Below are 26002 nucleotides of genomic sequence, written 5' to 3'. Positions count from 1 at the left end.
ATCACCCCAAACACGGCAGCTTCACAGAAGCATAACACAATACAGTGATAACTGGGGGTTTTAGTCCTGCCCCACAAGGCAACATCTTAACACCATTCTAAAGCACACATTTTGAGTCGTCATTTTTTTTAAATAATGAAGAACCTAGAATAGAGTGGAAACACAGACTATGTTGCACGGAAGACAAAATGGAAATGTATAAAAGTAATCTCTGTGTCTCTAAACATTGTTCACACATTATCTCTGCTTCCTCTAAAATAGTCATTATTGGGCTTCCCTGGTGGCGCAGTGGTTGAGAGTCTGCCTGCCGATGCAGGGGACACGGGTTCGTGCCCCGGTCTGGGAAGATCCCACATGCTGCGGAGCAGCTGGGCCTGTGAGCCATGGCCGCTGAGCCTGCTCGTCCGGAGCCTGTGCTCCGCAACGGGAGAGGCCACAACAGTGAGAGGCCCGCATACCGCAAAAAAAAAGAAAAAAAGTAAAATAGTCATTATTTTTGGGCTTATAAAAAATTTTCTTTATCTCACCATTAATTATTTCTCTTATTTGCTAAAACTAAGTTTAAATGATCTCATTATTCCATAACCTACCTTGGATAAACTCTTAGGCATTATTAATCTTCTGATTCTTCATTCTAGGAATCCCACTTTCCTTCTTTTTCACAAATATTATCATAACTGATTAGGTGTCAACACAATGACACACCTACTATTTTATATTGAACAAGCTCAGTCACCTTTAATTGAACCAAATATAAGGGAATGTAAAAACCTCAGACTATTTATTTCTAATATAATGCATTATGTGTAGAAATTATATGTTTGTTTCAACACAGAACATAGAGCTTTCCTGGAGAAAATTATTTGTTTTTCCCAAACGTGTTCTGCAATAGAAAGTCTAATCCATCAACAACTTTGGAAGTGAATGTAAAGAGATCATGAAATCCAAGTGCCTCCAGTTTAGTACAGACATTAGCAATTTCCTGGCTCACGCTGGCAAAGAACAGTCATCATTTCTCCTCCTGTGCAGGGGAGGGTGCTGTGAGCTGGCTGGGTGCTGTCAGCCTCCCCAAATCTTTGTGAGACTCAAGCCATCACATCCCAGACTTCCCAGGTTCACATCCCCACAGCTTGCAATGCATATTAGAATCAGAGAGGCCATGTACATATTGAAAATGTGATTGTTTAATATTTAGTTATTCACATTATGACTGACAAAATAATGAAGAATGTCAAAAAGTTCAGCCCCAGAGAATGTAAGTTAATGAAAATACTACTTCGTGGAGACAAAAATGAACTGAATTAGTGAATTCAGGATATCAAGTTGAAAAGGAGAACATTACTGGCTCTGAGTTTCTTACATATGTGAGAACTCTATGGGCATTCTATTATGGAAAAGAGAACAAGAAGCATCAGAGATCTGTCCATGAAGAAGCTGCCAATGGGCAGTCCCAGGTGCATGGACAGATTGAAGCTGGTGGAGTTTGTTCTCCATGGCTGGTCCTCCTTTGTAGATCACTGGTCTCCATTAAATTTGGGCAGGTGGTCATAGAGAGAGGCATTCAGCATCATGGCCAGGCTACAAAGGAAAATGTGGGCATTTGAAACGTGAACAGAGTAAATACATACTTTGTGACCACAATGTTTTTTCTATTTTTCTCAGAAGTAATTAACATTTGGGGAAATGGTTCATTAGGAAGAAAAGATTGGAAAGCAAGGTACTGATACTTCCTACCACTCTGAAGGTAGATTCACTGAGATAAGAAATATTTTTGCTTTTGTCCTGTCCTACTCCTAGGATTATGATCAAGGTATTTTGGCACCTACTTATCAAACATCCAGTACAGGCTATGACCCAATAACATTTACTCAGCCTCTTTGGATCTCAGTTTTTTCATCTGTAAAACTCGAGTGTTAACTTTTGGACCATGAAAAAGATGTTTTGCACAGCATGGTGGACATGATGTGATACGGAAGAGGCTTTTTTTTGGTAGTAACAGATTACAAAAAATGCATGTTCTAACTCTTCTTCACAGAACATTATCAGATGAGTGTGTTGGAATCAGCTCCAGTTAGCTCTACTGTGGGAAGGGTGTTTGCCAAGGACTTGGATGAAGGAATTAATGCAGAGATGAAGTACACTATTGTGGATGGAGATGGTGCAGATGCATTCGACATTAACACAGATCCCAATTTCCAAGTCGGCATCATAACTGTGAAGAAGGTAATCAAACTCCTTTTTCCAAATCATTTCAATGGAGGCTTTGAATGTGTATGAAATATTAGTAAGGACTGTTATATTATTGATACGTATTGCTTCAAATCCTCTGATACACTTTCCTATCATTAAGAAAAAAGCCTCTTACTCCTTTTGTTTACATGTGAACACTGGCTGTGTCATCGTTTTACAGAAAGGGTACCAAGTCATGATAAAAATGTATTATAAATATGTCACTTCTAGCTAACTACTTAGCCACTTTAAAGAACTGCTGTAGCTTAATTCCCTAATGATGTTAATGACCAATATCTGCATTTGAATAACTTCACTTTTACCACAGTATACCATAAACAACAATAAAGCAAGCTATACTATTATTATTAATCAATAAATAACACGCAGGGATTTTTAAATTGCTACTTAAAGACCTAAAGATGCTAATCAGACTTGGAAAGGCTTTATCAAACACACCTGCTGAGTGATGTTACCACTTGGAACTCCTTCATAGTAAGGAGTTATAATAAGTTAATAAGTTTTCATAGTGAGTTAATAAGTTTTCTGAATGTAAGCTATCGATTCTGTGGCATAAAGCTCATATGGACATACTCAGCTGAAAGATAAAACCTAAAAATAATTGAAGTTTTAACATCCTAATAAATATATCTGATAAAATACATTAATTCAAAAAAGTATTGATTTCATCTTCCTTCTCCTCTATTTCAAATACAACTTAAAACCCAAGATATCTTAAATTATTTCTTCAACAAAGATTTGTTGAGTGCCTACCTATGTGCCAGGCACTGTTCTAGGCATTTAATGTAGAGAGTAAGTAAAACAACTGAAAACCTCTGCCCTCTTGACGTTTACTCTAGTAAGGGGAAGAAGACAATCAAAAATAGCAAGTAGGGCTTCCCTGGTAGCACAGTGGTTGAGAGTCTGCCTGCCGATGCAGGGGACACGGGTTCGTGCCCCGGTCCAGGAGGATCACACATGCCACAGAGCGGCTAGGCCCATGAGCCATGGCCGCTGAGCCTGCGCGTCCGGAGCCTGTGCTCCACAACGGGAGAGGCCACAACAGTGACAGGCCCGCGTATCGCAGGAAAAAAAAAAAAGCAAGTAAGTCAATAAAGTTGTATATTAGAAAGTGATAAGTGCTATGTGGGAGGGGGTGTAAAATAGAACAAAGCAAGATCAGAAGAGCCAACATGACTTCAAATTTAATTGCATGCTTGTGACTGGCCTCACACAGAAGTCACATTTATGCAAAGACTTGAAGTGGGCAGAGTCACAGAGTTGGGCAGGCTGACAGTGTACAACCCTCGGAGGAGCCCTGTAAATGACTTTCAGTGAGAACCATAAATGGCAGCCCTGTAAACGAGGGAATGGACTGGAAATACTGAGGAAAGTGTTCCAGACAAAGGAACAGCCAATGCAACGACCCTGAGGTGGGACTCTGCCTGGCTTGTTTCAAGAACAGCAAGGGGGTTTATAAGGCTGGAGAGGGAGACCAGAAGGAGATGAGGTCAGAAAAGTAACAAGGGAGACAGATTGTGTTAGGACCTTGTAGGCAGATTAAGGACTTTGGGTTTTAATCTGACTAAAGTGGAGAACTGAAGGATTTTAACAGATGTGTGACATCACTGGACTTTTATTATGAAATAATTACTGTGTATGCTGTGTTGAGAAAAGGCCATAAGGGCGCAAGAATGGAAACAGGGAGACCAGCTGAAAGGCTATTGCAATAATCAAGGTAAGAGATGATGATGGCTTGGTCTACAGTATTGGGAATGGATGTGGTGAGAACTGGTCAGAATCTGAATATATTTTGAAAGTAGAACCAACAGGATTTCCTAACAAATTGGATGAAGATATGAAAGAAAAAGAGGAGTTGGTTGAGCAACAAAAAGAATAGAGATGGCACTAAGTGATATGGGGAAATACTGGCATTCAGTTCTGAGCATGTTACGTTTGCAATGTCTATCAGACACCCAAGTGGAGATGTATAGCAGTTGTTGGTTATAGGAGTCTGGAATTTGGAGAAGAGTTCTGGACTGAAAATTTGAGAGTCATAAATGGTACTTAAAGCAAGTAAAAAATAATAATATTCCAAGGGATCCAGCATAGATGGAGAAGAGGGCAGTGAAATAAATCCTGTGGCAGCCCAACGTGACAAGGTCAGGGAGAGCAAAAACAAGCAAGGAGACTGAGGAGGAGAGCCCAGGGAGGCAGAAGGAAGATCAGGAGAGTGTGGTGTCCTGGAAGGTGTAAAGAAACTGTTTCCAAGAGAAGAGAGTGACTGCTGTAAGTGCTGCTGTGATAAGTGCTGCTAAAGGTCCTATTAAAACACTGAAAATTAATCACAGATTTTAAGAACAGGGAGGTCATTGATGACCTTGACAAAAGCAACAAAGTCACAACTTAGAATGTGGCACAAGTTAATGTGTCAATAATAACTTTATTCTATGCTGTTCCATAGAGCTGAATTAACACTGCTTTAGAAAGGAAGAAGGGAAGAGTTCACATGTTTGTCCTTATTTATTTAAGGTGCAATCACGTACAGCAAAAGAACAGATATATCCAGCATTCCTCCAACCAGAAATCTTTATAACCAGCACACAATGACCTCAAAACAGTGCAAAATGCTGACATTAGCTTTGGAACCATCATATAAATCTGGATGTAATTTAAATATTGCAGTTTACTTTACTCATATTCTTTGAGAACTAATAATACTTTATAAAAGGTGACTAGAATAATAATACCAAGTTGTTGTATGACATAAGATTAAGAACACTCCCCTATTATGTGGCATGCCTCAAGCTAAAAATTAATAATACATTGCCTATCATGACTGGTAACTATAAACGAGGTAAAAGCTCAGAGTTTGGGATAATTATTATCTCTTTAATGCAAAGATTATCTTTAAAGAATTAAGCAATCAGAAGAAGAGCTTTTGAGGTTCTCAATATATTTTAAATTTTATTTTATATCTTAAATAGTATATAATTCTAAATAATAAAATATTAATTTATGTCAAATTATTAGAATATATCTTAGACCTTACTATAAGCCATTAATTTAAAAAATATTAACTATTATAATTTTGTATATGATGAGATTGGTTAGGGTGGTATGGCCATAGACTGTATCTGAAAGGAACCTCAAAATGTCGTTTCTCCAGCTCCCTTACCAGGAAAAAAGATTAAGCCTCATAAGACAGAACACTGTCTTTCACTGTCATTGCTAAAACTATATCCATGTCTAATCAAAACATGTATCAACTTTGCCAAGGTCATTTGGATTTCTCTTCTGAACCTATGAGGTGCCAGAAAATGGAATTAAAAGAGAGGTCAATAAGTTGAGTAGATGGACAAGTCAAATACAATAAATACTTTAGAGGCTATTGACTGCTCAATCTATACCTTTGGAACAACATTCACTCAGATGCTTGATCCACACCCATCCTCCTACTTTGTCATTAATAATGTCATGTAAAATTGAAAGAAATGTTCTGCTTTTGATTTATTTCCCTTAGGCCTATTATTTGTCTAAAAAAGCACACACTTTTTCAAAAAGAGAAATCAAGTTGAATTGATAGAATTGGGTCTTCATAAAACCACACTGATTACTACCCAGTACTTTGGGTCTTTTTTGGCTTTTAAGTAATCAATCAATTGATTTTCAGTCTCTTAATTTAAATGCTTTTCAAAGATAACTTGAAACATACAATTTTCAGAATGTTCTTTATTCTATATGAGCATGATCTTACGTCTTCAGCATGTCTTCCATCTTCCAGCATACCATAAACAATTGTTTCAAGTCCACTCTCCTCTTAGGCAGGCCACAAAGCAGAAAACTTTTGAATTTCATCAAACCTAAGGTGCCATGAATTCTCATCACTGTTTTATTTTTAATTTTTTTTAACATCTTTATTGGAGTATAATTGCTTTGCAATGGTGTATTAGTTTCTGCTATATAACAAAGTGAATAGGCTATACGTATACATATATCCCCATATACCCTCCCTCTTGCATCTCCCTCCCAATCTTCCTATCCCACCCCTCTAGGTGGTCACAATGCACCCAGCTGATCTCCCTGTGCTATGCGGCTGCTTCCCACTAGCTATCTATTTTACATTTGGTAGTGTATGTATGTCCATGCCCCTCTCTCACTTCGTCCCAGCTTACCCTTCCCCCTCCCCATGTCCCCAAGTCCATTCTCTACATCTGCATCTTTATTCCTCTCTTGCCCCTAGGTGCTTCAGAACCACTGGGTTTTTTTGTAGATTCCATGTGTATCTGTTAGCATACGGTATTTGTTTTTCTCTTTCTGACTTACTTCACTCTGTGTGAAAGACTCTAGGTCCATCCACCTCACTACAAATAACTCAATTTCATTTCCTTTTTTATGGCAAAGTAACAGTCCATTGTATATACATGCCACATCTTCTTTATCCATTCATCTGTCAATGGACACTTAGGTTGCTTCCATCCCCTGGTTATTGTAAATAGTGCTGCAATGAACACTGTGGTACATGGCTCTTTTTGAATTGTGCTTTTCTCCAGGTATATTCCCAGTAGTAAGATTGCTGGGTCGTATGGTAGTTCTATTTTTAGTTTTTTAAGGAACCACCATACTGTTCTCCATAGTGGCTATATCAATTTACATTCCCACCAACAGTGCAAGAGGGTTCCCATTTCTCCACACCCTCTCCAGGATTTATTGTTTATAGATTTTTTGATGATGGCCATTCTGACTGGTATGAGGTGATACCTCACTGTAGTTTTGATTTGCATTTCTCTAATAATTAGTCATGTTGAGCATCCTTTCATATGTTTGCTGGAAATCTGTTTATCTTCTTTGAACAAATGTCTATTTAGGTCTTCTGCTCATTTTTGGATTGGGTTGTTTTCTTTGATATTGAGCTGCATGAGCTCCTTGTATATTTTGAAGATTAATCCTTTGTCAGTTGCTTCATTTGCAAATATTTTCTCCCATTCTAAGGGTTCTCTTTTTGTCTTGTTTATGCTTTCCTTTGCTTTTAAGTTTAAGCTTTTAAGATTCATTAGGTCCTATTTGTTTATTTTTACTTTTATTTCCATTTCTCTAGGAGGTGGGTCAAAAAGGATCTTGCTGTGATTTATGTCATGGAGTGTTCTGCCTATGTTTTCCTCTAAGAGTTTTATAGTGTCTGGCCTTACATATAGGTCTTTAACCCACTTTGAGTTTATTTTTGTGTATGGTGTTAGGGAGTGTTCTAATTTCATTCTTTTACATGTAGCTGTCCAGTTTTCCCAGCACCACTTATTGAAGAGGCTGTCTTTTCTCCATTGTATATTCTTGCCTCCTTTATCAAAGGTAAGGTGATCATATGTGCGTGGGTTTATCTCTGGGCTTTCTATCCTGTTCCACTGGTCTATATTTCTGTTTTTGTGCCAGTAACATACTGTCTTGATTACTGTAACTCTGTAGTATAGTCTGAATTCCAGGAGTCTGATTCCTCCAGCTCCATTTTTCTTAAGATTGCTTTGGCTATTAGTAGTCTTTTGTGTTTCCTTACAAACTGTAAAATTTTTTGTTCCAGTTCTGGGAAAAATGCCACTGGTAGTTTGATACGGATTGCATTGAATATGTAGATTGCTTTGGGTAATACAGTTATTTTCACAGTGCTGATTCTTCCAATCAAAGAACATGGTATATCTCTCCATCTTTCTGTATCATCTTTAATTTCCTTCATCAGTATCTTATAGTTTTCTGCATACAGGAATTTTGTCTCCTTAGGTAGGCTTATTCCTAGGCATTTTATTCTTTATGTTGCACTGCTAAATAGGAGTGTTTCCTTAATTTCTCTTTCACATTTTTCATCATTAGTGTATAGAAATGCAAGAGAATTCTGTGCATTAATTTTGTATCCGGCTACTTTACCAAATTCACTTATTAGCTCTAGTAGTTTTCTGGTAGCATCTTTAGGATCCTCTATGTGTAGTATCACATCATCTGCAAACAGTGACAGCTTTACTTCTTCTTTTCTGATTTGGATTCCTTTTATTTCTTTTTCTTCTCTGATTGCTGTGGCTAAAACCTCCAAAACTATGTTGAATAACAGCGGTGAGAGTGGGTAACCTTGTCTTGTTCCTGATTTTAGTGGAAATTGTTTCAGTTTTTCACCATTGAGAATGATGTTGGCTGTGGGTTTGTCATATATGGTCTTTATTATGTTGAAGTAAGTTTCCGCTATGCCTACTCTCTGGAGGGATTTTATCATAAATGGGTGTTGAATTTTGTCAAAAGCTTTTTCTGCATCTATTGAGATGATCATATGGTTTTTATTTGTCAATTTGTTAATATAGTGTATTACATTGACTGATTTGCATATACTGTAGAATCCATGCATTCCTGGAATAAACTCCACTTGATCATGGTGTATGATCCGTTTAATGTGCTGTTGGATTCTGTTTGCTAGTATTTCGCTGAGGATTTTTGCATCTATGTTCATCAGTGGTATGGGCCTGTAGTTTTCTTTTTTTGTGACATCTTTCTCTGGTTTTGGTATCAGGGTGATGGTGGCCTCATAGAATGAGTTTGGGAGTGTTCCTCCCTCTACTATATTTTGGAGGAGTTTGAGAAGGATAGATGTTAGCTCTTCTCTAAATGTTTGATAGAATCTGCTTGTGAAGCCATCTGCTCCTGGGCTTTTTTTGTTGGAAGATTTTTAATCACAGTTTCAATTTCAGTGCTTGTGATTGGTCTGTTTATATTTTCTATTTCTTCCTGGTTCAGTCTCAGATGGTTGCGCTTTTCTAAGAATTTGTCCTTTTCTTCCAGGTTGTCCATTTTATTGTCATATAGTTGCTTGTAGAAATCTCTCATGTTCCTTTGTACTTCTGCAGTGTCAGTTGTTACTTCTTCTGTTTCATTCTATTGAGTCTTTTCCCTTTTTCCTTGATGAGTCTGGCTAACGGTTTATCAATTTTGTTTACCTTCTCAAAGAACCAGCTTTTAGTTTTATTGTTGCTATCATTTCCTCCATTTCCTTTTCATTTATTTCTGATCTGATCTTTATGATTTCTTTCCTTCTGCTAACTTTGGGGTTTTTTTGTTCTTCTTTCTCCAATTGCTTTAGGTGTCAGTTTAGGTTGTTTATTTGAGTTTTTTTCTTATTTCTTGAGATGGGATTGTATTGCTATGAACTTCCATCTTAGAACTGCTTTTTCTGCATCCCATAGGTTTGGGGTCATCGTGTTTTCATGGTCATTTGTTTCTAGGTATTTTTTGATTTCCTCTTTGATTTCTTCAGTGATCTCTTGGTTATTCAGTAGTGTACTGTTTAGCCTCCAATGTGTTTGCATGTTTTACACATTTTTTCCTGTAATTGATATCTCCTCTTATAGCGTTGTGGTAAGAAAAGATACTTGGTACGATTTCAATTTTCTTAAATTTCCCAAGGCTTGATTTGTGAACCAAGATATGATCTACCCTGGAGAACATCCCATGAGCACTTGAGAAGAAAGTGTATTCTGTTGTTTTTGGATGAAATGTCCTATAAATATCAATTAAATCCATCTTGTTTAATGTGTAATTTAAAGCTTGTGTTTCCTTATTTATTTTCATTTTGGATGATCTGTCCGTTGGTGATAGTGGGGTGTTAAAGTCCCCTACTAAGACTGTATTACTGTCAATTTCCCCTTTTATGGCTGATACCATTTGCCTTATGTATTGAGGTGCTCCTATGTAGGGTGCATAAATATTTACAGTTGTTATATCTTCTTCTTGGATTGACCCCTTGATCATTATGTGGTGTCCTGCTTTGTCTCTTGTCACAAACAATTTTTATTTTAAAGACTATTTTGTTTGATATGAGAATTGCTACTCCAGCTTTCTTTTGATTTCCATTTGCATGCAATATCTTTTTCCATCCCCTTACTTTCAGTCTGTATGTGTCTCTAGGTCTGAAGTTGGTCTGTTGTAGACAGCATATATACGGGTCTTGTTTTTGTATCCATTCAGCCAGTCTATGTCTTTTGGTTGGAGCATTTAATCCATTTACATTTAAGGTAATTCTCATTATGTATGTTCCTATTACCATTTTCTTAATTGTTTTGGGTTTGTTATTGTAGGTCTTTTCCTTTTCTTGTGTTTCCTTCCCAGAGAAGTTCCTTTAGCATTTGTTGTAAAGCTGGTTTGGTGGCACAGAATTCTCTTTGTCTGTAAAGCTTTTAATTTTTCCATCAAACCTGAATGAGATCCTTGCTGGGTAGAGTAATCTTGGTTGTAGGTTTTTCCCTTTCATCACTATAAATATGTCCTGCCACTCCTTTCTGGCTTGCAGAGTTTCTGCTGGAAGATCAGCTGTTAACCTCATGGGGATTCCCTTGTATGTTACTTGTTGCTTTTCCCTTGCTGCTTTTAATATTTTTTCTTTGTATTTAATTTCTGATAGTTTGATTAATATGTGTCTTGGCGTGGTTCTCCTTGGATTTATCCTTTATGGGACTCTGAACTTCCCGGACTTGATTGACTATTTCCTTTCCCATATTAGGGAAGTTTTCAACTATAATTTCTTCAAATATTTTCTCAGTCCCTTTCTTTTTCTCTTCTTCTGGACCCCTACAATTCGAATGTTGGTGCGTTTATTGTTGTCTCAGAGGTCTCTGAGATTGTCCTCAATTCTCTTCATTTGTTTTTCTTTACTCTGCTCTGCGGTAGTTATTTCCACTATCTTTTTTTTTTTTTTTTGAGGTACGCAGGCCTCTCACTACTGTGGCCTCCCCCGTTGCGGAGCACAGGCTCCGGACGCGCAGGCCCAGAGGCCATGGCTCACGGGCCCAGCCGCTCTGTGGCATGTGGGATCCTCCCGGACCAGGGCATGAACTCGTGTCCCCTGCATTGGCAGGTGGACTCTCAACCACTGCGCCACCAGGGAAGCCCTCCACTATCTTATCTTCCAGGTCACTTATCCGTCCTTCTGCCTTAGTTATTCTGCTACTGATTCCTTCTAGAAAATTTTAAATTTCATTTATTGTGTTGTTCATCAGTTTGTTTGCTCTTTAGTTCTTCTAGGTCCTTGTTAAACCTTTCTTGTATTTTCTGCATTCTATTTCCAAGATTTTGGATCATCTTTACTATCATTACTCTGAATTCTTTTTCAGGTAGACTGCCTATTTCCTTTTCATTTTTTTGGTCTGGTGGGTTTTCACCTTGCTCCTTCATCTGCTGTGTATTTCTCTGTCTTCTCATTTTGCTTAACTTACTGTCTTTGGGGTCTCTTTTTCACAGGCTGCAGGTTTGTAGTTCCTGTTGTTTTGGGTTCTGCCCCCAGTGGGTATGGTTCTTTCACTGGGTTGTGTAGGCTTCCTGGTGGAGGGGACTGGTGCCTGTGTTCTGATGGATGAGGCTGAATTTTGTCTTTCTGGTGGGCAGGACCGTGTCTGGTGGTATGTTTTGGGGTGTCTGTGAACTTACTATGATTTTAGGCAGCCTCTCTGATAATGGGTGGGGTTGTGTTCCTGTCTTGCTAGATGTTTGGCATAGGATGTCCAGCACTGGAGCTTGCTGGTCACTAAGTGGAGCTGGGTCTTAGCGTTGAGATGAAGATCTCTAGGAGAGCTCTCACCGAGTGATATTATATGGGGCCAGTAGGTCTCTGGTGAACCAATGTCCTGAACTCGGTTCTCCTACCTCAGAGTCTCAGGCCTGACACCTAGCCAGAGCACCAAGACCCTGTCTGCCACACAGCTCAGAAGAAAGGGAGAAAAGAAAAAAATAATAAAGAAAGACAAATAATAAAATAAAGTTATTAACATAAAAATTTTAAAATACATATTATTAAAATAAAATGTAATTTAAAAAAAAAAAAGAGGGCAACCAAAACAATAAACAAATCCACCAATGATAACAAGCACTAAAAACTATACTAATAAAAAACGGACAGATAGAACCCTAGGACAAATGGTAAAAGTAAACCTATACAGACAAAATCACACAAAGAAGTATACACATACACACTACCAAAAAGAGAAAAAGGGGAAAAAAATATATGTATATATATAAAATAAAAGGAAGAGAGCCACCAAATCAATAAATAAATCTACCAGTGATAATAAGCTCTAAATACTAAACTAAGGTAAACATAAAACTAGAAACAAATTAGACGCAGAAAGCAAACCCCAAGTCTACAGTTGCTCCCAAAGTCCACCACCTCAGTTTTGGGATGATTCGTTGTCTACTCAGGTATTCCACAGACACAGGGTACATCAAGTTGACTGTGGAGGTTTAATGCGCTGCTCGTGAGGCTGCACAGATAGATTTCCCTTTCTCATCTTTGTTCCCACAGCTCCTGGGGTTCAACTTTGGATTTGGCACCACCTCTGCACATAGGTCACCCTCTGGCATCTGTTCTTCACCCAGACAGGAGGGGTTTAAAGGAGTAGCTGATTCAGGGGCTCTGGCTCACTCAGGCCGGGGGGAGGGAGAGGTATGGAATGCGGGGCGAGCCTGCGGCGGCAGAAGTCAAAATGTTGCAACAGCCTGAGGAACACCATGTGTTCTCACGGGGAAGTTGTCCCTGGATCACGGGACCCTGGCAGTGGCGGGATGCACAGGCTCCCAGGAGGGGAGGTGTGGAGAGTGACCTGTGCTTGCACACAGGATTCTTGGTGGCTGCAGCCACAGCGTTAGCATTCCATGCCCGTCTCTGGGGTCCAAGCTGATAGCCGTGGCTCGCACCCATCTCTGGAGCTCATTTAGGCGGTGCTCTGAATCCCCTCTCCTCACGCACCCCAAAACAATGGTCTCTTGCCTCTTCAGCAGGTCCAGACTTTTTCCCAGACTCCTCCCAGCTAGCTGTGGTGCACTAGCCCCCTTCAGGCTGTGTTCACGCAGCCAACCCCAGTCCTGTCCCTGGGATCTGACCTCTGAAGCCTGAGCCTCAGCTGCCAGCCCCACCCGCCCTGGCAGGTGAGGAGACAAGCCTCTCAGGCTGGTGAGTGTTGGTCAGCATTGATCCTCTGTGCAGGAATCTCTCCACTTTGCTCTCTGCACCCCTGTTGCTGCACTCTCCTCCATGGCTCCAAAGCTTCCCTCCACACCCACCCCCCATCTCCACCAGTGAAGGAGCTTCCTAGTGTGTGCAGACTTTTCCTCCTTCACAGCTCCCTCCCAGAGGTGCAGGTCTCATCCCTATTCTTTGGTCTCTGTTTTTCCTTTCTTCTTTTGCCCTACCAAGGTACATGGGGAGTTTCTTGCCTTTTGGGAAGTCTGAGGTTTTCTGCCAGCATTCAGCAGGTGTTCTGTAGGAGTTGTTCCACATGTAGATATATTTTTGATGTATTTGTGGGGAGGAAAGTGATCTCCACGTCTTACTCCTCTGCCATCTTGAAGGTCCTCCCTGACACATCCCCCATCACTGTTTTATATATCACTTAAAACACACACACACACACACACACACACAAAACCTCCTGCTAATTTGATACAATGCTTTCTCATTCCTTTGTTTGTAGTTACTGGAAAAGCCCTTGCAGACACAGACATATTTGTTTCACTAATATCAGATTTATTCCCTGCTATTGTTTCCATACCATTTTACCTACACAGCAACTTTGTTTCAATGTTGAATCATAATACAATCTTTCTGAAGACATTTTAGAAGGCAGTAAAGTTCAACACATGTATTACCAACAAGTGCAGAACACAACCGAAGTACATGAACGACTTTAACCAGGTTTGGCTAGCACAAATGGTAACAACTACATCCTACCTCTCGTTGGGCCTACAGCAATTATAAGATGCTATCAATTGGAGAAGCAACCCTATTTCCAAAATGTCAAAATACAAAAAAATGTGTATCTTTAAATCATTGAAATATGGCAACGTAAAGTCTGTATATATCATCACTCAACTAGTATCAATACATGTTAATACACTGAAACACTTTTGCACTACTCAATGTAACAACATTTTTGGGTTTTAGTCCCTCCCTAGGTACTGGGGAATAAAAATCTGACTAAATCATAATCTTTGCCCTTTAGTATCATGAAGGCAACCAACACAGAAAGAAATATTTATAATACAAAATAAGAAGAGCCATAACGGAAGTAAGACAAAGTGCTATGGGAAAAGAAGAGGGAATGATTAATGCTGCTTAGGGGAACTGCATTACTATTTTGTAACATGATCTTCATTACTCAATTTTCAAGGATATAATAACTTCATTTTTACGTGCTCCAACTCTAGGAAATTTCTTGAATTTAACTTGGGTTCTCAGACATTACTACTCTTTGATTTACTATTTAAATATGTAAAAACAAGTACAAAAACTTTTCTAGACAGAAATGTCAAACTCATATCAATTATGGGCAATTTAAAGTTTATGGTATTTAAGGCAATGTTTTCTTTAAATTTTAAATAATAAAATTATTTAAGGGAGACAATAATCTTAAATAATATAAAAATCACTGAGTAACTTATTTAAAAAGAAATTTTAACAATAATTAAAAACTCGCTCTAGTCTTTCAACAGTGCTAGAAAAATTGTATGTCTGTATACAAAAAAAAAAAATAAAGAACCTTGATTCATAGCTACAAAAATAAACCCAAAATAGATGATTTACCTAAATGTGAAAAACTAAAACTGTAAAATTTCTAGAAGAAAACAGAGAAGAAAGTCTTTGTGACCCTGATTAGGTAATTTTTTTAGATATGACACCAAAATCCCAATCTACAAAATAAAATGTGATAAATGAGACTTTAAGAGTTTCTTTTCTTCACTGATAAAAGAGTGAAAAAATAAATCACAGATTGGGAGAAAATATTTGCAAATCACCTGTCTGATAAAAGACTTTAATATAAAATATATAAAGAACTCTTCAAGAAGATATAAAGATGCTCAACATCATTAGGCATTAGGGAAATGCAAAACAAAACCACAATGAGAAACCATTTCACAGCCAGTAGGATGCTAAAACCAGAAAAACTGACAAAACCAAATAATGACTAGGATGTGGAGCAACCAGAACTCTCATACATTCCTGGTGGGAATGCAAAATGGTACAGCCACTTTGAAAATTGGTTTGGAAGTTTCTTATAACATTTAAAATATGCTTACCAAATAATTCTATGATCCCACTCCTAGGTATTTACCCAAGTGAAATGAAAACCTATGTTCCCACAAAAACCTGTATACAAATGTTCATAGTAGCTTTATTCATAACCATCAGAAATTGGAAACAACTCAAATGTACCTCCAGTGGAGGATGGATAAACAAATTGTGGTACATCCATACAATGGAATACTACTTGACAATAAAAGGGACAAACTCCACATTCACAATGACATGAATGAATCTCAAATGCATATGTTAAGTGAAAGAAACCAGACTCAAAAGACTACCTACTGAATGACTGCATTTATATGACATTCTTGTAAAAGGGACACAAAATAGATCAATGGGTGCCAGGGGGGTGGGACCTGACCACAAAGAGGTACTGATCAGGGCATAATGGGGTGATGGAACTGTTCTATATCTTAATTATCATAGGAGACACGTACATAATTGTATACATTTGTCAAAACCTACAAAAATTTACACTAAAAAAGATGAATTTTAATGTATGTAAGTTACATCTTAATTTTTACAAAATTCATACCAAATTAGAAAAATGACTTAAAATTAAAGGAACAACATATTTTGCCTAGCTCAAACCTAACATAAACAATCAGTGTCCACTCTGGGTTACTTCTACATAAGGAAAGAATTCTAAAAGAATACAGTGTAATTTACCAGGAAAGATAAATGTCTAGACTTAAAAGAGTAGTATAAATAAAATAAACTGGTAAACCTATTCCTTCAAATTTATTGAAACCTGAGTGGCAGATTTCCCTGTTTATGAAAACCCTGTCTTTTGACTAAGAACTACACACACAGGGCGGCTGGTGGAAATGGCCACTTCGTTCAAATGGGAACGATGGACTCCATGAAACGAAGAGTACAAAGTATGGTGCTAAGTAAATACAGGACCAGTGGTAAACCAACAACAGCAACAAAACAAACAAAAAACTTTTTGTTAGAATTTGAAAATAACAAATTCAGTTAAAGCAATTCCTACTGCTGTTTGTTTCTCAAAACCAAACCAGTTGCTTAGACACATGCCTCTTTCTAACATGGAATGTGCTGACATTCAGCACATTTTATGAAAAAGGGACAAATGAATGAAATGTTTAGCTAGAAAAACTTGTCATCACCAACTTGACATGTGACTTTTAAGCTTTAGTAACTGCTTCACTATCCTCTGTAATTATAGAATTGAGTTTCCATCATTTTTTAAATTATTAATGATATTTTGAGGTAAGTGTTGCTTTAAACTTTTATACATTTTTGTCAGTTAAAAAAAAGAAACACAAATGGATTATTCTTGAGATGGCATTCAAGTCCACTTTCTGCCCTAAAGTGCTGTATTTATTTTGACATAAAACATTCTGAAGGTAGAGATAGATCCAAAAAAGGAAACACCAAAAACGTTATATTTTATGACATGGGGTTTTATCAGACAAAGTTAAACTTTTGGGGGTGAGCCTTGAATGAGGAATTTACAGATCAAGAGCAGCATTTCTACTCTGACACAGCGTAACCACATCAGCTTAGGCCAGTCTGCTAGCTCGCTGAGTCTCAGTTTCTTTCATTGTAAAATGAGGTACTGGATTAGGTTTTTAAAAAAGATTGTCTACGATAAACTAAACACACAAATATTGATCTGACACAGTGCTTTGAGAACCTTTGTGAGGTGTTTATTGATAGTTTATTGGAATAAAATCACTATTGCCTTTGTACTCAAGAACTGGGTTTTTTCAAAGAAAACAGAAAAGCCTAGGCCTCAGTTGTATGGATATGCTGAAACAGAACTCAAACTCTCTCTTAATTATCATGACACCTTTTCAAATGAACAAGCATTTCTAAAGATGACCATGCTGATTAAAGAGTAGACAAGTTAAGTCAGCACTGCCCAGGGTTCAGTGCCTTTCTTCATCAGCAAAATGGCTTCCTTTAGCATCCTCCTTACTTTCTTTACCCAAATTGTTGAAAGTGACATTAAGACCAAGAACCATGGAACAGGGCTTCCCTGGTGGCGCAGTGGTTGAGAGTCCACCTGCCAATGCAGGGCACACGGGTTCGTGCCCCGGTCCAGGAAGATCCCACATGCCGCGGACCGGCTGGGCCCGTGAGCCATGGCTGCTGAGCCTGCGCGTCCGGAGCCTGTGCTCCGCAACGGGAGAGGCCGCAACAGTGAGAGGCCCGCGTTCCGAGAACCATGGAACAAAAGAAAAAATTCCCTTATTTTTCCTCTTGCCTCTTTTCCACCATTTTAATGCATTTGAGAATCTACCCACTAGCCAGCAGTATCATCCATTCTTTAGAACCCTGACGTATATGCTCCTAACTGATCTATTTTCCTGTCATTACTTTCAGCCCCTGAGTTTTGAAACCAAGAAAAGCTACACCTTAAAAGTGGAGGGAGCCAATCCTCACCTAGAGATGCGTTTTCTGAACCTAGGCCCATTTCAGGACACAACCACAGTGCACATCAGTGTGGAAGATGTGGATGAGCCCCCTGTGTTTGAACCTGGCTTTTATTTTGTGGAGGTACCTGAAGATGTGGCAATTGGAACAACCATACAGATCATTTCTGCCAAGGATCCAGATGTGACCAACAACTCAATCAGGTTTTTCTACACATTTCACCTTATCCTTATATCCTGGAATCTTCCCTTATATCTAATTTTCTAGCACTTTTTCTCTGCTTCTTCCATCTCTGGACACTCTCCTATTTCTTTAAATTCTTTTCTTCTTAAATAATGTGGACTTTTCATGTTATTTAGAAATGAAGTGCCATTATGTCTACAACTCACTGTCAGCTGGTTCAGCAACACACATACACACACCTCTCAATTCTCAATTGTGGCCTTATTGACATTTGGGGGTGGATAATTCTTTGTTGAGGGGGCTGCCTGTTCAATGCATTGTACAATGTTTAGCAGCATCTCTAGCCTCTACCTACAAAATGCTAGTAGCATCCCCTGAGTGGTAACAATCTAAAAAGTCCCCAGATATTGCCAAATAGACAGATACATAGATGTCAAAACGTTAAAAGTCGTTGAATCTTAGTGGTGAATATAAAGGTGATTACTGTACATTCTTTTAATTTTTATGAACCTTTGATTTTTTTACTTTAAAAAATGGAAAACACATATATAAACACATATTTCCATATACTATACAAAGAACAGACACAGAAACTACTACTGTTGTCAACAGCTTTGATGCCATGTAGAGTGGCTTTCTATTGCAAGCCCACATAACAACCTCTCCAAAGTATGTTTTGAACATCAAGATTCCAACCTAGATGCTTCGCCCTCAGGAAGGGTAGAGAGCTGCTCTTATAGCCATGGCCATCTCCTGTTGACTATGGAACCAAAGTGCAAACCGCTGGTGGACAGATTGACACTTCAACCTTCCAGAGCAACTGCCAAGCCTCTGAAGCTTGACACAAAAGATCAGGATTCCAAGGCTGTTTGAGGCCATCTGTCACGTTAATTGTTGAAAGCTACACAAATGGATCTAGGGCTTTAGTGCAGATAGCACATTTTAAACACACCCTGATTCATCAAAGGCCTTTTCTGTCAGCCGGTTACCTTCCTCACCTGATGCCATTTTGTATTTAATGAAAATGTGCTTTTGCAGTCTAATAAAGATGGGTCTCTCCTGAGTTTAACCATACTGGGGGAAATCTGCTTCCTCTAACCAATTAGCAAACATTTTACATTTTCAGGCATTAAAATGGCTAAAATTATTTTGCTTGAATTCTGATATTTGATTTTTAGAAGAAAACTAATCTTTATGAGCTGTAACAATTTTATAGAAGTGATATTTCAACCTTAAGCTTTCTAAATGTATAATAGAAGTTAGTGGAATATTACCCCCAAAACAACAACACAAATGAAACCAATTCTATTATAAATTTGTATTTGTAATATAAATATTATAGTTATATCAGAAGCCAAGAATATATATCTATCTTCTGATTAATCTATTCATATCAGAGACACTACTGTGGGAAAAAACTCTAGACAATAAAACTTTATGGAGGGAAAGTGTTTGAAATAAAACAAGCACAGTCTGAAAAAAATCAGATCTCATTTCTAAAAGAGTCAATCAGAATATCCAGTGGATGCTTCCACATCTTCTTTCCAGATTCTGATTCTGGACTCCTACATGGTAAGCACTGGAAAAATGATTTTGTCAGGAGTCACACTACTAAATGACAAGCAAAAGAGACTGAAAGCAGTCAAGAAACAAGGAAATTCTCACACACACACACACACACACACACACACACACACACACACACACACACACACACACACACCCCTAGAGCAAATGTGCACTATTCAGGACTAAAGTCGTTATCTCAACACATATCTAGGAAGGAAGGAGAAACACCAGCAGGCCTAGATCCACTGCTGGCATGGAGCAAAATGAGGATACAAAATGAGGGAATCCTGTCTGGCTAACCGAAAATGCTGCTTCACATGATAAGCCACTGAAAACTGTCAGTTGGCTGGCACGGCACTGATGCAATTAACATCAGGGAGGTCTATAGTAGGGTGCCTGTGTAGTCCAATACATCCCAGTCAGGAGGAATCCAAGAGTCAATAGGCGGGAGGCATACAGCAGGGTCCACTGGGCTTATTCTAGGGCAGGGTTCTAGGTCTTGAAAGAGAAACTGGCAAGAACAAGGCAACAGCCACAGGCCTGGAGGTAACACGATAAGCGTTCAGGCACAGAGGATAAAGCAGAATTCCACTTATCATAACTAGAGATAATTGTCCCTCTGCATTTCGGCTGGAAAGAAGGGACAGAATTCATATTGTGAGATAGAGTCTCTGACCCTTTGTACTGTCCCACAGGAACAAAGAATGGTCTCTGGAGCCCAGCAGAACACCAGGGGTCCTGGATTCTGAGAAGGAAAAGCAACTAGAAGTCAAATCTCTGGCTATTACTTAATAAACCCATTTGGAAAGTACTTTCCTACATTATCTTTCACCAAATTGCTTGTTTTCTCCTTATTTATACTATAAAAGTTATTTTCTTTTAAAAATAATTTGAATATGCCATATGCCACTTGTCTATCTTGTGCATTTTTGTTGCAAATAAATGAGGTTCACATTCCTAAAAAGAAAATTCATATTAAATCACCCAAAAAACAACATACCACCTGAGGTTCAAATGCTATGGATAAAAGGTCCCTGAACTTTTTAAAAAGATTATCAGGACTTTTCTAATCTCATTTCTAGAAAGTTTATGGTGTGTTCAGGCATATAAGCTGGTCATCATTTATTAGTAAAGCCCAAAACTAAGTCTCCAGATTTAGTTATATGTACATGAAAATTACAATGTTTGGATCACCTAAATTTTTAATAAATGCTCAAGGAATTTCTAGCAAGCAGGAAACTGAACCATTAGGCAACTGAAATAGGCTCCTGCTCGTATGGAAACAGCTTGTCCCCCTGTGCCTTCCTAGAGTATGTATGGATTCAGGGAGCCTGTCCATGACACCCTACCTCCAAAAGCACTCCTAAATTCAGAGAATGTCCTCAGCCAAGTAAACAAGCAGGGAGCTCAACGAACACCAGCTACTGTTGGCTGAAGGCAGTTCTGTATGTGTATGTTATGCCTATACATATGAGAATATGATGATTAGAGAAAGGAAAACTACCTACATAATTCACTAGTGTGTCCCAATTTCCTCATTTTCTATCTGTATCTATGCCTTTAAATTTGTTCTCTTGAGTCCTGAAAATTGGCCCAGCGTCCCATTCAGAGTAATGAATGCTATCATTGCCTCAATTCAGGCCCCGCTTGGGAAATGGAAGAGGAATTCCACTTGAGGGAGGCTTCTCTGAGGCAGGCCTGCAGCGTTTCCTCTCAGTGTGTCAGCGGCAGTACTGTCATGGGTTCTGTCAGTTATTTCCATCATTCCATCTCCCCTACCATCTGTGACATTTGCTATGGCCTTGTAGGTTTGAATGCAGGAAGCTGGTTCATCATAGGCTGCCTCTCCCCTCAGCATTATGCCTACAACTTGGAGAGCTGCCATCAGGGTTACAGCTCTGTGGGCTGAATGGCTGGCTTTTCTCCTGTTTGGGGAGCTGAAAGAAAAGACTGTCAGGAGCCAACCAGTATTTTTTCTCTAAGATAAATTCAAATCTTAAAATAGCCAGTAAACTTTAAAACTAAATCACTAATTATACCTAAAAAAAAAAAAAGCTCCAGTTAATTTTAAATTAACTTTGTAGGCATGTGTTTATTCTTTATTAAATAGTCAACTGTCGGCTATCATGGCTTAATCTATCTTCAAAAAACAGTTAAGGCTTTGTTTCCTTAAGCAATCTCATACATTCCATATGCCTAGGTTTGATTCCCAGCCGTGCAACCTTGGGTAAATGTCTTAACCTTTCCATGCTCCAGTTTTCTCACCTGTAAAATGGGGATGATAAATAGTACCTACCTCATAGGTTTATTGTGGGTTATTATATGAGTCAATACAGGTAAGATGTTTAGAGCAGTGCCTGGCTACAGTAACAGGGTCAGAAGCAGAGAGAAGCATTACTTTACTTATTTAAATTTCCCAACACTTGGAGAGTTAGAACTGAAATGTTTCCAACTTCTCCAGCCTTTAGTGGTAACCTTTCCCTTTAATTCCTAATTCTCTGAACAGTCATCCTGAATCTCTGCAGGAAAAAATAAATACTCGAAACAAAATACTTTACCAAATAATACATATACTGGTATATACTTTATTTATTTATTTATATTGAAACAAAAGTTTTACCATCAATATTTACCCTTACTGGAATACAGTCTGGCATACATATACATGTTCTTTCTACACTAGTCACAACCCACCATATTTATTTCAGATTGAAAAACAATGCACTAAAGTAAAGAAACTACTTACTCCCATCAAATGGGCAGTATTTCCCAGTTTCAACAACTTTAAGATAGAGACTGCAATTGCTGGCAACTTTTTTTTTTTTTTTTTGGCCATGCTGCGCAGCTTGTGGGATCTTAGTTCCCTGATCAGGGATTGAACCTGGGCCCTCGGCAGTGAAAGCCCGGAGTCCTAACCACTGGACCACCAGGGAATTCCACTGGCAACTTTTTTTAAATTAATTTTTACTGGATTATGGTTGATTTACAATGTTGTGTTAGTTTCAGGTTTACAGCAAAATGAATCAGTTATACATATACATATATCCACTCTTTTAGATTCTATTCCCATATAGGTCATTAAAGAGTATTGCGTAGAGTTCCCTGTGCTATACAGTAGGTTCTTATTAGTTATCTATTTTATATATAGTAGTGTGTATATGCCAATCCCAATCTCCCAATGTATCCCTCCCCCCCGCGCTTTGTCCTTGATAACCGTAAGTTTGTTTTCTACATCTGTGACTCTATTTCTGTTTTGAAAATAGGTTTGTTTGCAACCGCTGGCAACTTTAAATGGAATTTAGAACCCAATATGTTACAATGGCTTATATATATATAATATATAAGAAAGAGAATCATTTATATATAATTTACTGTATATTATATATACAATAGTTTATATATAAACACATGTATGTTTCAAATCTTACTGTTAGCTGCAAATTATTAGCTGTGTAACTGTATGAAAGTGACTTAACTTCTCTAAGTCCTAGTTTCCTGTTAGGTGAGATAATACCTACATCCTAGAGATCCTGTAGAATTTAAAAAGAAGCTATAGATAAATACAGCCCATCCTGAACTCTCCACAGACTGGCCTGTAACTTGCAACATTGTGCCTTCTAGAATTGCAATTTCTCTGCTATTCCCCAGTAAACTCAAGTTCAGAAACCCCATTAAAGACTCTGGCCTAGAGTTTCCTCTTGCTCCTGTCTTTGCCACCCAACCAAAACCTGGACCTTCCTCTGTGGCCCTGCAGGGCATGCAGTGACTCCCCTCTGAGATCTAACAAATTTATGTGATTACAAGTTTAAACCCAAGAAGACCTTCAAGATGGCTGAGGGTAAGACATGGAGATCACCTTCCTCCCCACAAATATATCAAAATACATCTACATGTGGAAAAACTTCTACAGAACACCTACTGAACACTGGCAGAAGACCTCAGACTTCCCAAAAGGCAAGAAACTCCACACATACCTGGCTGTGTGGCTGACAGGGTCCTGGTGCTCTGGCCAGGTGTCAGGCCTGAGCCTCTGAGGTGGGAGAGCCGAGTTCAGGATACTGGGCCACCAGAAACCATCCAGCCCCATGTAATATCAATCGGCGATGGCGAGAGCTCTCCCAGAGACCTCCGTCTCAATGCTAAGACCCAGCTCCACTCAACAACCAGCAAGCTCCAGTGCTGGATACCCTATGCCAAACAACTAGCAAGACAAGAACACAACCCCACCCATTAGCACAGAGGCTGTCTAAAATCATAATAAGTTCACAGACACCCCAAAACATACCACCGGACACGGTCCTGCCGACCAGAAAGACAAGACCCAGCCTCATCCACCAGAACACAGGCACCAGTCCCCTCCACCACGAAGCCTACTCAACCACTGAACCAACCTGACCCAATGGGGGCAGACACCAAAAAAACGGGAACTACAAACCTGGAGACCCCAAACACAGTAAGTTAAGCAAAATGAGAAGGCAGAGAAATACACAGCAGATGAAGGAGCAAAGTAAAAACTCACCAGACCAAACAAATGAAGAGGAAATAGGCAGTATACCTGAAAAAGAATTCAGAGTAATGAGAGTAAAGGTGATCCAAAATCGTGGAAACAGAATGGACAAAATACAAGAAATGTTTAACAAGGACCTAGAAGAACTACAGAGCAAACACACAATGATGAGTGACACAATAAATGATATTTAAAACTCTCCAGAAGGAATCAATAGCAGAATAACTGAGGCAGAAGAACAGATAAGTGAACTGAAGATAAAATAGTGGAAATAACTATCGCAGAGCATAATAAAGAAAAAAGAATGAAAAGAATTGAGGACAGTCTCAGAGACCTCAGAGACAACATTAAACACACCAACATTCGAATTATAGGGATCCCAGAAGAAGAGAAAAAGAAAGGGACTGAGAAAATATTTGAAGAGATTGTAGTTAAAAACTTCCCTAATATGGGAAAGGAAATGGTCAATCAAGTCCAGGAAGCACAGCGAGTCCCATACAGGATAAATCCAAGGAGAACCACGCCAAGACACATATTAATCAAACTATCAAACATTAAATACAAAGAAAAAATATTAAAAGCAGCAAGGGAAAAGCAACAAATAACATACAAGGGAATCCCCATGAGGTTAACAGCTGATCTTTCAGCAGAAACTCTGCGAGCCAGAATGGAGTGGCAAGACATATTTAAAGTGATGAAAGGGAAGAACCTACAACCAAGATTACTCTACCCGGCAAGGATCTCATTCAGATTTGACGGAGAAATTAAAAGCTTTACAGACAAGCAAAAGCTAAGAGAATTCTGCGCCACCAAACCAGCTTTACAACAAATGCTAAAGGAACTTCTCTAGGCAGGAAACACAAGAGAAGGAAAAGACCGACAACTAAGAATTAAGAAAATGGTAATAGGAACATATATATCAATAATTACCTTGAATGTAAATGGATTAAATTCTCCAACCAAAAGACACAGACTGGATGAATGGATACAAAAACAAGACCCATATATATGCTGTCTACAAGAGACCCACTTCAGAGCCAGGGACACATACAGACTGAAAGTGAGGAATTGGAAAAAGATATTCCATGCAAATGGAAATCAAAAGAAAGCTGGAGTAGCAATTCTCATATCAGACAAAAGAGTCTTTAAAATAAAAATTGTTTGTGACAAGAGACAAAGCAGGACACCACATAATGATCAAGGGATCAATCCAAGAAGAAGATATAACAACTGTAAATATTTATGCACCCTACATAGGAGCACCTCAATACATAAGGCAAATGGTATCAGCCATAAAAGGGGAAATTGACAGTAATACAGTCATAGTAGAGGATTTTAACACCCCACTTTCACCAATGGACAGATCATCCAAAATGAAAATAAATAAGGAAACACAAGCTTAAAATTACACATTAAACAAGATGGATTTAATTGATATTTATAGGACATTTCATCCAAAAACAACAGAATACACTTTCTTCTCAAGTGCTCATGGGATGTTCTCCAGGGTAGATCATATCTTGGTTCACAAATCAAGCCTTGGGAAATTTAAGAAAATTGAAATCGTACCAAGTATCTTTTCTTACCACAACGCTATAAGAGGAGATATCAATTACAGGAAAAAATGTGTAAAACATGCAAACACATTGGAGGCTAAACAGTACACTACTGAATAACCAAGAGATCACTGAAGAAATCAAAGAGGAAATCAAAAAATACCTAGAAACAAATGACCATGAAAACACGATGACCCCAAACCTATGGGATGCAGAAAAAGCAGTTCTAAGATGGAAGTTCATAGCAATACAATCCCATCTCAAGAAATAAGAAAAAAACTCAAATAAACAACCTAAACTGACACCTAAAGCAACTGGAGGAAGAAGAACAAAAAAAACCCGAAGTTAGCAGAAGGAAAGAAATCATAAAGATCAGATCAGAAATAAATGAAAAGGAAATGGAGGAAATGATAGCAAAGAACAATAAAACTAAAAGCTGGTTCTTTGAGAAGGCAA

The 26002-nt window shown here is 38.5% G+C and overlaps 1 protein-coding gene across 1 annotated transcript in view; it reads left to right on the top strand.

The window, feature by feature from the left end:
* CDH20 (cadherin 20) overlaps nt 1-26002 on the top strand; it is a 206262-nt gene that overhangs the window by 157803 nt on the left and 22457 nt on the right. The window contains exons 6-7 of the mRNA XM_067698919.1: nt 2036-2223; nt 17681-17934. Of these exons, the coding sequence (XP_067555020.1) occupies nt 2036-2223; nt 17681-17934 (442 nt within the window). The remainder of the gene's footprint in view (nt 1-2035; nt 2224-17680; nt 17935-26002) is intronic.

The sequence above is a fragment of the Pseudorca crassidens genome, chromosome 12, assembly GCF_039906515.1.
Source record: "Pseudorca crassidens isolate mPseCra1 chromosome 12, mPseCra1.hap1, whole genome shotgun sequence".
Classification (NCBI taxonomy): domain Eukaryota; kingdom Metazoa; phylum Chordata; class Mammalia; order Artiodactyla; family Delphinidae; genus Pseudorca; species Pseudorca crassidens.
This window is presented reverse-complemented; position numbering and strand designations above follow the sequence as displayed.